A 12,409-nucleotide genomic window follows, 5' to 3' on the forward strand; every position below is an offset into this window, starting at 1 on the left:
ACAAACCGGTTCGCGAAACCGGTTTAGGGTTAAGCATTTTTCTCTTCGCTCGTTCATCGCATTTTTACTCTTCCCCTTCCATCTTTTGCCTCTTTGTCTTCTCTCTCTTGCTGCCTTCCCTCTTCCGGCGACCACGACCTTCGGCGGCTCTGTCTTCTCTCTCTTGCTGCCTTCCCTCTTCCAGCGACCACAACCTTCGACGGCTCGACCTTCCGTCTTTCCACCGACAACCACGACCTTCGGCTCATGGACCACAAGTTTTCATCTAAAATCATTTATATCAGTCTGCAAGACCGAGGGGTGCGGATCTGCTGCTCTTGGCGATTGCCGTCTCGACCCCAAGAGCGGGAAGCACCAGTACGTTGTTCCTATGCGCTTCACGACCGAGGGAGAGAAGGTGATCAATGGCACCGGAGGCGGCAGCAGCGGTGACGAAGAGGAAGCTGGTGTTTGTGACAGGGATTGGGAGGGGGCTGGGGAGGACGCTGGTCGTGGAGTTGGCGAACAGGGGCCACAACGTCGCCGACTGCTCCAAGATGGAGGAGCACGTTAACTCCCTCTCCTCCCTTCTGTCCTCCATCGACCCCCATCTCTCCCATTCCCTCTTTTTTTGAAGTTCGCCATTTTGGGCGTTCTATTTCTTAGTGGATTTTTTTAGTGGTTGCTTTACTTTTGTGAGTAAGAAAATATGTATTGCCAAAGCCCTTTTTTTGTTCCAGAGATCGGGTAGGGCTATTGCGGAGGTCGCAAAGAGCATCTTGGAGAAGAGGGGCTCGCAATCCAGTTTTTTTTCTTTTAACATGTCTGCACATAGTCATGGAGCCGGAGACAATGCTGAGGATGCAGGGTGTTGTGACGACGATGCTGAACCTCGGCCGGCAGATGGCCGCGCGCTGGAGGGCACCGATGCAGCCTACGTTGATGCCCGACGTGCCTCTACAGCGGCACCCACACTCTGCTCACCCATTTCCTTCGGCGGGCGGACGCTCTGCTCACCCATTTCCTCTGGCGGGCGGGCGGGCGGTAAACGAATTACTCGAGTTAAGCGAGTCGAGCTCGAGCTCGACTTTGTATAATCGAGTCGAGCTCGAGTCGAGTTCGACTTTGTATAATCGAGTCGAGCTCGAGTCGAGTTCGAGCTCGAGCTGGGCAAACTCGGGCTCGACTCGTGTGCAGCCCTATCGATGCCTCTTATAATCCTTAGCCGTGACGCTCTAGCTGGGTCCAAACCCACTTCACTTAGACTCGGTCTAGGCGGCCTTCAGATCTGTCCATCTTAGTCTCCAGTCTTGAGTTGTCCTGACTGTCCTGAATAGTCTGTCCCACACTATCAGCTTGTCCCGGTACGAACTGTCCATGTCCCTCTGTCTCTCTGCACTTTGAGTCCTGTCTTGTGCAGTCTGTCTCTGAGTCATGTCCTGTGCAGTCTGCCCCTGTTCTGGACACCTGAACACCTCCTCTTGCTAGAACTGGTGTGATGGATCCTCTAGACTCTGCTCGAGTGCGAGTGGCTCAGGTTGGGTGAGGAAGGTAGCCTCACTTCGCCCGAGCACTGTGGCATTCGCCCCCTTGGTGGTGTTGGCCATAGTGAGGGATTTAACCTCACAATGCACGTGGACACCTTCGCCTGCATCCCCCTCGGACTGCTGGTGCTTGCCGCGGTTAGCCTCCCTTGCCTCTTGAGTGCCCTGCTACACATGGGCTAAGAAAACCGTTAGCCTCACAAAGAAAAGAACAAAGCTCGTCAGCGGGGGCCTCACTCAGAATAACCTCACTTCGCTTGCGGACAAGGGTCTCAGTTGCGCCTAGAATGTCTACGGTCAGCGCGTTAACCTCACAATCACTCGAAGGGCTTGCGCTATCTGGCCCTGTGGCGATCATCTGGTGATTCAGACTCACTCTGATAGACTATTAGACAATAAGGGAACTCATATTGATGGACAATTGTCATTGATCTTCATTCTTTGTGTGATGGTGGATTTGTCTGAACTCAAGTATGTGCATATACAAAAGAAAGGCAAGTAATTTTTTTTAGAATTAAATTGTCCGGCTGTGCGCCTGTCCTTGGCAACGCTATCGGCTACCCTCGACTGACCTCTTGGCGGACCTGTAACAATGGTTAATTTAGTTGACTTCCCTCCATTGGGGAGTTTTGAAAATCTATAACCATAACCAGACTGTATATATTATTCTTTAAATATGTTACGTGTTAAAAGATATTGTGGATATTTGTTTAAATCTTTTGATCATATTACATGCCTATGTGTGTGCCTATTGGGGCCCAAAAAAAAAAGATGTGGACGCTTGTAAACATGCAAGAAATGAGATTTAAGACATGAAAAATATTTTGAACTTTATATTGACTTTGATCGGGTGACTTAGATGATATGTTTGATTCATATTTCAAGATTTTAGACCTTCGGATTTTTATTATGGATCTGAAATTATCTTTAATGATGCATGATTTATACGTTCAGTTTGGAGGTGTTTGATAGCTTCTGATTAGAGAACCGTGCCTTTAAGATCAGACCCCCCCCCCCCTCCAATCTTAAATTGGATCTTTTTTCAATGCAAAGAAATAAAATGAGGGTCTTAAGTGTGGATCTTACCTAATATTCTTTACTATTGACCTTTTGCTATATCAGCAAAATCAAGCCAAGTCCAATCTACGTAAGATCCATGAATTTGAAATCCTAAGTAATCAAACACCTCCTTTGTGATTTTTACATCTTAAAATTTTTGATATCTGTGGAGTCTAGGCAAATTGAGCACATTAATTTTCCTAGATTTATAAATTTAAGGTGACCCGGACCCAATTCATTCGTATCCGATCCAATTGAAAACTTGCGAACAAGAAATGACCATATTGGTCTCCTCCTTTGGCGCGCGTTTTTCATCCCGCTTGTTCCCTCTCTCTCTCATTCTTTTCAAAAACATTCTGGGTGGACGGAAGGGTATTGGATTTCTAGGGTTTCCGGTGCATTTCTCGGGTTTCCGGCGTCCTCGAGATGCCTCAATCCCGCGCGGACTCTCCCTCTCCCGAAGAGCAACCGAAGCGGCCGATAGACTCTCCAGTCGATCTTTCGAAGCCGCAGAAAATCGCGAGAGTCGATTCAGGTGATCAGCAATCGGAAAGCCTCAAGCCAGAGGCTCGGAAGATGGGATTTCAGAGATACCTTGTAGCGGTGGAGTACATCGGCACCAAGTTCTCGGGTTCGCAGAAGCAGCTGAATGGCAGAACGGTCGAGGGCGTCGTCGAGGTATGTGGTCTTCCCTATCCCCTGCATTTTTTGATCGTCTCTCTTAAAAATTTTTGTTGATCGTCAGTTTTGTAGGTTTTCTAGGTTTTCGAACTTGTTTCTGTCGTAGTTGGTGTCAAGACGATGTCAATTTTTTGTTTTACTCATTCATTAATGATCTACGTGATATGATATTAGCAAGGTGATATAACCCATCTTCCAAGTTCCAACTAATATGCAATCTGCTAATTTATAATTGATCCTTATTATCATTGCTGGATACGTTATTTATGGAGGGTGTACTCGTGTTGTTTTCTAGATTATGATTAGCCCATTCGTAGTTGATCATTTCAAAATCTTGGTGTTCTCTTACGCTTGGTTGGAGGACGAGTGTAATCTTCAAGAGTATCAAGTCATCCATTTACAAGTTATTACTGCCACTACCATGGGTTTTTTCTTTCTTAAGATTGAAGATTGGTGTCTTTTACTGCTTAAAATGACCAATGTAATTTTTGACTTATAAGTTGTGGACCTTTTACTTTTTTGGCATGTTAGTTTTTTGTGCTGGAATAACCTTCTGTCCATTTTATGTATAGGACGCATTTTACAAGTTCATTGGACAGCCTGTTTCAATCTCATTCTCTAGCAGAACAGTGAGTCTGACCTTTATTAAAAAGTTCTCCACTGTTAATGCTTAGAACATGCGTTAGTTTTTACTTGCCATTTCTTTCTGGTTTCATAATTTTATATTTGTGTTTTGGGCAGTTTCTTTTTTGTTTCTTTCTGAAATTCTCTGGCTATGGTAAATCTGTATGAAGGCAGGACCTAGAATTCTCCAGCCTGACCATCTGTTGAGACTTGGTCCATGGAGCCATTTGAACATCATCAGCCTATGCTAAGTGAGTACAGAGGCATGAACTCGAATGCCCCATCATCACTTGTGTTTAACAAGGCTTAGGCCACAGTGTAGTTTGGGTAGTCTTGCCAACTGCTAATTAACTGAATTTATTGTAGCGTCAACGATTAAGGATGTCTATTGCTTGGGCTTATCCAATACTGTTCTAATCCCAATTACTTGGGTTTGCAAAAAAGAAATAGGAACTGGTTTTTGATATGTATTTTTGCATCTGAATTTGCAGCTAGTCCCAATTAACTCTGAACCTATTGCATGTAAGAGGTGGTTCTTATGCTAAACAGTTCTGGGCTTGCTTGGAAAAGGTTCACCTGACCTTGAATTCGAGCTTGCATCCGAGTTGGATATATGGCACTGCCTACATTTCAAGTCCAATTCTGTATTTGCCTGCAGCCCACGGACTTCCTGTTGGGCTACTGGGCCATTGAAGTGGTGTTGTATGGAAAGTCAACTGTTAGCTACATAACGACTAAACTAAAGGAGGAGGAAGAAGCTTGCGGCTCCATTATTCCTTGCTGCAGTAAGCCAATTGAGTTTGCTAAGCAGGCTAAATTTAGTTTTTAGCAGTAGCTGGCCTGGGCAATGAATTAACAACCAAACTAGGCACAAGCTGGGAAACTTGTTTCAGCCTGCCATTCTGGCTTACCTGATGCCACCTCTAAAGCTTATGAGCATGTGCCTTTCTGGTGTAACTTGTGATAGGTTATTCTAAAATGACATTTGTAGTGGTATGCTAGATAATACATTGCATGAACAAAAGATATGCTAAATGACTGCATTTGCTGTTACCGATGCCCCTCATAGGCATTACTGCTGACACTAAAGAGTTTGAAAATATTTATATCTAGTAGTTTGTGGGGCGCATAATCTTTCCTATCAAGTAGCATGCATACTTCAATAACCAAATGATCACATGATCTTTCATCTTCCCTGTTGACCAGTGCAATTTTTCTATTTTATTGGCCATGTCATAACCTTTCATGGCCATACTAAATGCAAACTTTATCTTTCACATTTCTTAGGCAGAACCTCCAAAACTTAACAGGCAGTTTCTACAATGACTGAACTGTAACCTACAGAAGTTATTTTTTCAAAACAAGAAGCCCCAGAAATTCAGAACGGCGGCCATCTTTGGCAGTTTTCAGTTGCATTAATGAGTAAACCAACATATTGTGCATTAGTGACATTATGTGCTGGGAACATATGGCTAAATTATTGAGGTATATTGGATAAAGGGATCAACATATAACTAAATTCTTGAGGTGTATCAGATAAAAGGAACCCATCTGGGCTCAACTATGTATTGGAAGCTGATTGCCAGCTATGGACAACTTGTTTCTTCTATGAGAAATTCTCGCATTGGCATGATTTGAACGTCAATACATCATTGTAAATTGTGATTTGTTCTATTTATAATTCTCAATATGCAAATATGGCTCAGGACTTATGTAATTATCACAAATCATGGGCATAGCGCTCTTGTTTTTTGAAATACTTGAAAAGTTGTCCAAATATGCACACTTCATTACTGTGAGTCGCGCATGCCTTTCAAGAACATGTGGAGAAGCTACATGGCATGCCTCGGTCCATTATCAGTTGAAGAGATTTGATGTTCCTTAGCGCGTTTTGGAGAGAGTACTTCCACTTACAAATCATAAAACTAAAGATGAGTACGGCCTACTACCCACAGACGGATGGACAAACAAAGGTGGTGAATCATTGTGTAGAAACCTACCTCTGATGTTTTGCAGGGCAGCGTCCAAAGGCGTGGGCAGATTATTTATCATGGGCGGAATTGGCATACAACACCGGCTGACGCACTTCCACAAATACAACCCCCTTTGAGGCCGTCTATGGGCGACCACCACGTGGTTCACCATTACTTGCCGGACACAACAGGAGATGACATGGTAGACACTCAGCTACATTGCCGAGATGTCATCTTGAAGGACCTAAAGGAACATTTAGCTGCAAACCACAATCGCATGGTCATACAATACAATTGCTGCTATAGAGAAGTGACGTTTCAAGAGGGCGAGTAGGTATTCTTTAAGAGGCCCCCGCAACGTACCACACGCTTAAGAGGAGCCGGACAGCAAAAGCTGCTCCCTCGTTATGTTGGGCCCCACAAAATCAGCCGAAGGGTAGGTAAACTTGGTTACGAGCTCCTACTTCCCAAGGGAAGCTCTATACATCTGGTATTCCACGTATCCAAACTGAAACTCTGCACCAACGGTCCCATCGACAACGATATCAAATCTGCTCCCATCTTAAAAGAAGCAACTGACCTTTCACCTTTTTGACGCATCAACATGAGGAAGGTAAAGGTAAACAGCCAGTGACATCACCAATGGCTTATTGAATGGCTGTCCAATGAAGATGCACCAGCAACGTGGGAAGATAGCGAAGACATCACAACTCGTTTTCCATTATTCACACCTTGAGGAGAATGTGTTTTTCGAAGGGGAAGGAGTAATATGTTAGACTTTGATTTAGTTTAGGCTCTGTTAGTATTGTTTTATGTTATGTTTGGGTTTATTAGGATCATGTTATGTTTAGTTAGTTTGGATCGAGACCTTAGTAAGGACCCACTTTGCTTTATGCTGTAATCCTTTTTGGGCGTAATTAGCCCTAATGCAAGTTAGTATGCTGTTTTGTTCTCTCTCTTGATTTCTCTCTCTCTCTCATTTCCTTCCTCTTCCTTCCTGCACTAGTCGGCCGATAGCCTTGGAGGCTATTAGATACATTTAGATGTTTGGGGCCCATTTCCCATTTTGTCAAAGGAGGGTTTATCTTATTCGTAACCTTTATAGACGATTATACCAGGTTTACTTGGATATTCTTTATGAGAATTATAAATGAACTTCATGATATATTTAAAAGATTCCAAGTTATGGTTGAAGCTCAATTTTCGATTAAATTCAAAATCTTACATTCTAATTTAGTGGGAGAATGCATTAGTCAGATGTTTGGAATAACTTGCGGAAGAAAGGTTTGTTACATCAAGAGTCTTGTTCTTATACACCTGAACAAAATAGTGTGGTGAAAGAAAAAGCTGGTACATACTTGAGACCACTAGATATCTTCTTTTTGCTACTTATGTTCCAAAGGACTATTGGGCTAATGAAGTTTGGACGACACTGTACTGTATCAAATAAATTATATGCCATCAAATATAAGAAACTGTGTGGACATAACTCAAACTACAACATAATGTGTAACATGCAGCTTCTTGGCATAAAAACAGTTTATGAATTACAGTTTTAGCCGTAAAAGTTCTTGAACCCTATTATGTTTTTGTGTGAGTATTGGTAAGACATATCAGAATTTGAAACTAATAATACATATATAAAGTACATGACTTAGTCTCACTCGTGTTTCGAACTAGACGGAAAATGGTTGTTCAATAGTTAAGAAATTCACAGTCAAACTAGGAGGCTAAAATAGTCCAAGAACCAGTGAGACTGGGGTATTATGGTCATTGGTCAGTGGCAAATTTGTAATTTTCAGCCAACCATGGGTAGATTAGTAATTGGCCAATCAAGATTAAATTATGCTAACATGATTAAGTTTAGCTAAACAGTTTAAGAGCTTAAACACTCAAGTAATGAAAGATTAGATGTCTTAAGCTAGTATTAAGCATTAAACTAATCTGAAATTGAAACTAATCACTTAAATCTAGTTAACTATGCTAACCTTCTCTTAATATAAAAGAAATGTTTCCACCTCCTTTTATTAGATAATTAGTTTTCACAACCTTCTTGAAAATAAAATATATTATAATATAATATAGTAGTAAATATGTTATTCTCACCTATAAATATAGGGGTTGCCACCCCCTTTGTGATACAACGTGAGGGATAAGAGGAGAAAGATAGAGAAGAGGAGAAAGAGGGAGGAGAGGAGAAAGAGAGAGAAGAGGAGAAAGAGAGAGAAGAGGAGAAACAGAGAGAAAGTTGAGAGAGAGAGAGGAGAGAGAAAGCGAGGTAGAGAGAGAGAAAAACAAGGAGAGAGAAAGTGTCCGTCAGGATGAAACTTGGTTGAATCCTTCCTCTCGCCCGTTGTAATCACTTGAAACAGAGATTTTGCTAAAATATTAGGTATAATGAAAGTTATTGCTGTTTTTCCATTACATATAAAATTTTAGATTTTTGACTGTAGAAATTTATTTGCTTCTCTTCAGCTGCTTTGCAGCTATTGTCTATAATTCTGACAAATCCGAATCCAGAAAACTAAATCGGTAGACAAGATGCTATCAAATTTCATTAGAAATATTGAACCTCCTCCTTTTGCACATTGCACATACAAACAACGAATAGACTGTGCTAACAGTGTTCACGTGGCTTAATTGTCTAAGCGGCATCAAAATTCCTGTTGAACCGCGCACCAGTTTTGATTTATCGTGAATTTTGAAATTTTGACAATGGGCTAAGCTAGGTCATAGGACCTAGCTAGCCTTATTCGGCCATGATTACTAGTACATCTTGGTCGGCTACGATCCAGCTTTGGTTAGATTACCTTGGCTGTACCTAGAATTGAGATGAAGCCGGGCGGGCGATTGACCACACAAAGTTTTAGTTAAGATTCACTAATCATAATACATAATTAGATTAATGACATGGTTTATAGATTGCTTAGACTAGCAAAGTTGAGATTAGTAGCTTGAACTAAGTCGCAAGTGTAAGCGATTGGCTTAAGCAAATTGAGTTCAGTTTGATTCTTTAAAATTTTAAATACATGTTCATGCATACATGCATGTTATTTAGTTGTATTTGATTTTTTGAAATACTTGCAATACCCAAACAGGAACTCGAGCTGTAATGAAGATACATGCTCGTAATTGAGTTCTAAGAGTGAATTGCTTAACGATAAACCCGTGCTCTAGCTCTAAGATGGATGTAATTGTTAATGAAAGCCAAGTAGTGATGATAGATGTGAAAGTATGCTCTTGCGTTGAATTGATTGAGTATGATAGCTGTTTATTTATTTTATGCAATATTTTTTCATGGCTCGAGTTATCATTTTGATGTGGGCAAGAGCTTAGGGCAGTTTTATATTTTCGGGTTGATGGTATAAGAGAAAGTTTGAGAGCAGCCTAGTATACCAGAAATGAAAAGTCTGAGATTGTTATTCGGGTTGATGGTATAAGGGAAAGTCCGAGAGCAGCCCAGTATACCGGAAATGAAAAGTTCGAGATCGACACATGTTGCGACTATAAAGAGTCAAACCCAACTATAAAACATAAAAGGGGCCAGGTTGGGTGGCACAGGGGTGCAACGACCCGCGTGATCGGAACCTTCCCTGAATGCAAGGATTGATGTATAAAGTGCTCAGTCCCCTCATCTACTTAGAGGAGCCCATCCTTGTTCTGAGACAGTGAGTGTACGATGTAGTTACTGTAGTAATGCAGTTGAGCTCAATGAAATGTAAGTCACAACAGTAGTTACTCTAAATTAAGCCAATATTCTCGGTGACTCTTTGTTTGGGGTCGTAAGCTGCACAACGGTCCGCCTTAAATACATCGTCGAGCTGGGTGGCATCATATGATCTTACTCAAGCGCGTGTGTGTGTATGCATCATAAAAATTAATGAGATTCTTAATTGCTTGTTTATTTATTTATTCGTTCATTTATCTGCTTTCTCTATTGTCACCAATATGATTGGTTTTTGTGTTACTCAAATTGGGTATGCTTTGTTGGGATCAATGTTATCTGTATCGTACGATACAGACGTGTATCGTACGATACGTATTGTATAGGTCAAAGAAACCTATACGATATGTATTCGATATGCGATACGCGTGCGTATCATATGCGTATCGCACGTATCGTGCGATACGGGCGCTGTATCGCACGATACGGGCGATACACCCCCGTATCGTACGATACGGGTTAAAACACAAAATTTTTTATTTTTTAAAGTTTAAACACTCCTCCCTCTCTCTTCTTGTATTTAAAGACTTCAAGAGACATAGGAGGGAGAGATTTTGCACATTTTCATAAAAAATAACCAAGGATTCATCGATTTGGGAGATATTATCATTAAATCATGAAAGATGATAGCTATATGTTTTGAACTTATAAAATTGTGATGTAATCTAAGTCCTAAAACTCCAAGTCCTAAGACTCTAAGTCTTAAGATTCTATAAAATTTTCAAGTTTAAAATTGTGATGAATGCTTATTATGTTATTTTGAATATCTAATTTCTTATTTTTGAATGTGTTGTTGATACACATGAATGTTCCTTATTTATGATGATCTTTTTTATATTTGAATATATTTTTCTTGATTTCTGATTTTTTGTTCATTTTTTCAGATTTTTAAATAATACGTTATGATACGGCGTATAGGTCGGCCCGACCGATACGCGATACGTACGCCTTTTATAACATTGGTTGGGGTGTTGAAAAAATCGCCAAACCAAACTTAGTGAACCTTTTGAACTATGATTTGTGTATTATTACCAGTGTTGGAGTGAGTTTGCCTGTAGTGATGATACTCATTATTATGTTAACAATCAATATAATACATAAACTTTACATCCAAATGATATATCGAAGATTTTGCTATGATTTTCATTGTACTCAGCAGTTGTGTTGATGCTGTGACTATCTGCCTTCATTAGGTTCTCACTGTGTAAGGGATGATGCTTGTTGATTGGGTGGTTGAAAGGATGGGGGATTGTTGGGAAGAAATGCGACAATGTCATATACATTTCCTCTATGTGCCTTTGTTTCTACATACTTGTACAACTTTTTAGTTGTTTGAGACTAAGACTTCAGAGATATGGCTATCAAACATAGGTGTAAAGTAGTGTATTTATTAATAGGTGTTTTTCATTGGCAACGTTAATTGCTAGGACAAATCGTGTTGTGCATTAATTACGTAGACAAGTTGTCTGTACGCAATAGGCAGATCTGGTCTATGCCAACTACATAGGGGTGTGATTGTTCTGCTTCCGCTACACACGAAAAAAACATAAAAAAAACTCTGTATCTATTTCCTTTTCGTGTTTAGTTGTCTATTGGAGTGTTACATAATGAAAGTATTTGGTTGCACTTGGTTTGTTGTCATACCAAAGCAATTGAGGGATAAACTTTCACCTATAGCTGCAAAGTGTTGTTTCTTGGGATTCTCAGAAGATAAAAAGGGTTATAAATGTTAATGATATAATTGGGAGAAAAATGTGGATTTCAAGGCATGTAATCTTTTGTGAGTATGAGCCATACTTTGTGCAAGCAGATGAAAGGATAAAGAATAGTGATGTAAATGTATCCTTTTATCCTTTTTAATGACATATCCCTTAGAGAGTACAAGTGAAGAGAAAGAAAGGCAGTTAGAAAGTAGAAGAGAATTCTCATGATGTCTCTAGAAAAGAAAATGACATTAGTCAAGTTTATCAAAGAAGAAAAAGGGGAATTGTTCATGTGCTTTTCTTGAGCGGTTTGAGCCATTGGATGAAGGACTAGAAGATGCTAATTCTTTCTGCTGGTTCTTAATCTCCAATTTAGGAAGAGAATTCCTTTCCATCCCCTTTTCATATCTCCTTTACCTCAACAAGTACATCGTAGTGTAAGAGTCTCAATTACTCTTTCTGGCTTTGTTTCTGTTGATAGATTGTATGTTTTGGGTCCGGATCCATACCCGACCCGCCTTGTAGCCCGTTTTGGGCACTACTTAAGTCATGTAACCCTAATCCTTATGAGTCAATGATAATCTAAGGAGAGAGAGAGTCTGGCTGCTAGTGGGCACCAACTCCTCCTCATTCGTGGTTTTTTCTCCCTCATGTTGAGTGTTTTCCACGTTACATCGTGATCGTTGTTTCTCTTCCTCTTCTTGTTCGTACTTTTACATGGTATCAGAGCCGTGAAGTTCCGACGTTACTGGTTTGTCTTTTGCCTGTGTTGGAGGAGGATTCGCCCGACACTATTCATCGTGGCACTGTTCATTGACTCGCCCAAGCACTGTTCATCGCCCGAGCTTCGTCCGTCGCACCAGCCGCTGCCTCCGCCTAGCGACGCCCTGATCAGCGCCGCTCAGGTTCCGGCCGCCTCTGCCCAGCGACGACCTGCCCAACGGCGTTCCTCTCTTCCGCTTTCTGTCACCCGACGCATCGCCCAGCGCCGCTCTGCCTCTTCCTCCGCCTGTTCCGGCGGTGTGTCTCCGCCTGGTCTGACGACCCGCCCAGCGCCGCTCCCTTGTTTTTTTTTCCGGCGCCGCCTTCTTGCTGTCTCTACTGCCGGTGAGGTTTCAGCAT

The 12,409-nt window shown here is 41.3% G+C and overlaps 1 protein-coding gene across 5 annotated transcripts in view; it reads left to right on the forward strand.

Annotated features, from left to right (window-relative positions):
- Positions 1-2,897: 2,897 nt before the first annotated feature.
- LOC116266561 (uncharacterized) overlaps positions 2,898-12,409 on the forward strand; it is a 32,164-nt gene continuing 22,652 nt past the window's right edge. For 3 of the 5 annotated variants that reach the window (XR_004175404.2, XM_031647808.2, XM_031647809.2), the window contains exons 1-2: positions 2,898-3,260; positions 3,836-3,892. Coding sequence is in view for 4 of the 5 variants with exons in the window: in XM_031647808.2 (XP_031503668.1) it covers positions 3,009-3,260; positions 3,836-3,892 (309 nt within the window). In the remaining variant the exon portion in view is untranslated. The remainder of the gene's footprint in view (positions 3,261-3,835; positions 3,893-12,409) is intronic. The other 2 variants (XM_031647810.2, XM_031647811.2) reach the window with 1 other exon arrangement.

This window comes from Nymphaea colorata, chromosome 13 (genome assembly GCF_008831285.2).
Source record: "Nymphaea colorata isolate Beijing-Zhang1983 chromosome 13, ASM883128v2, whole genome shotgun sequence".
NCBI classification, from domain to species: Eukaryota; Viridiplantae; Streptophyta; class Magnoliopsida; order Nymphaeales; family Nymphaeaceae; genus Nymphaea; species Nymphaea colorata.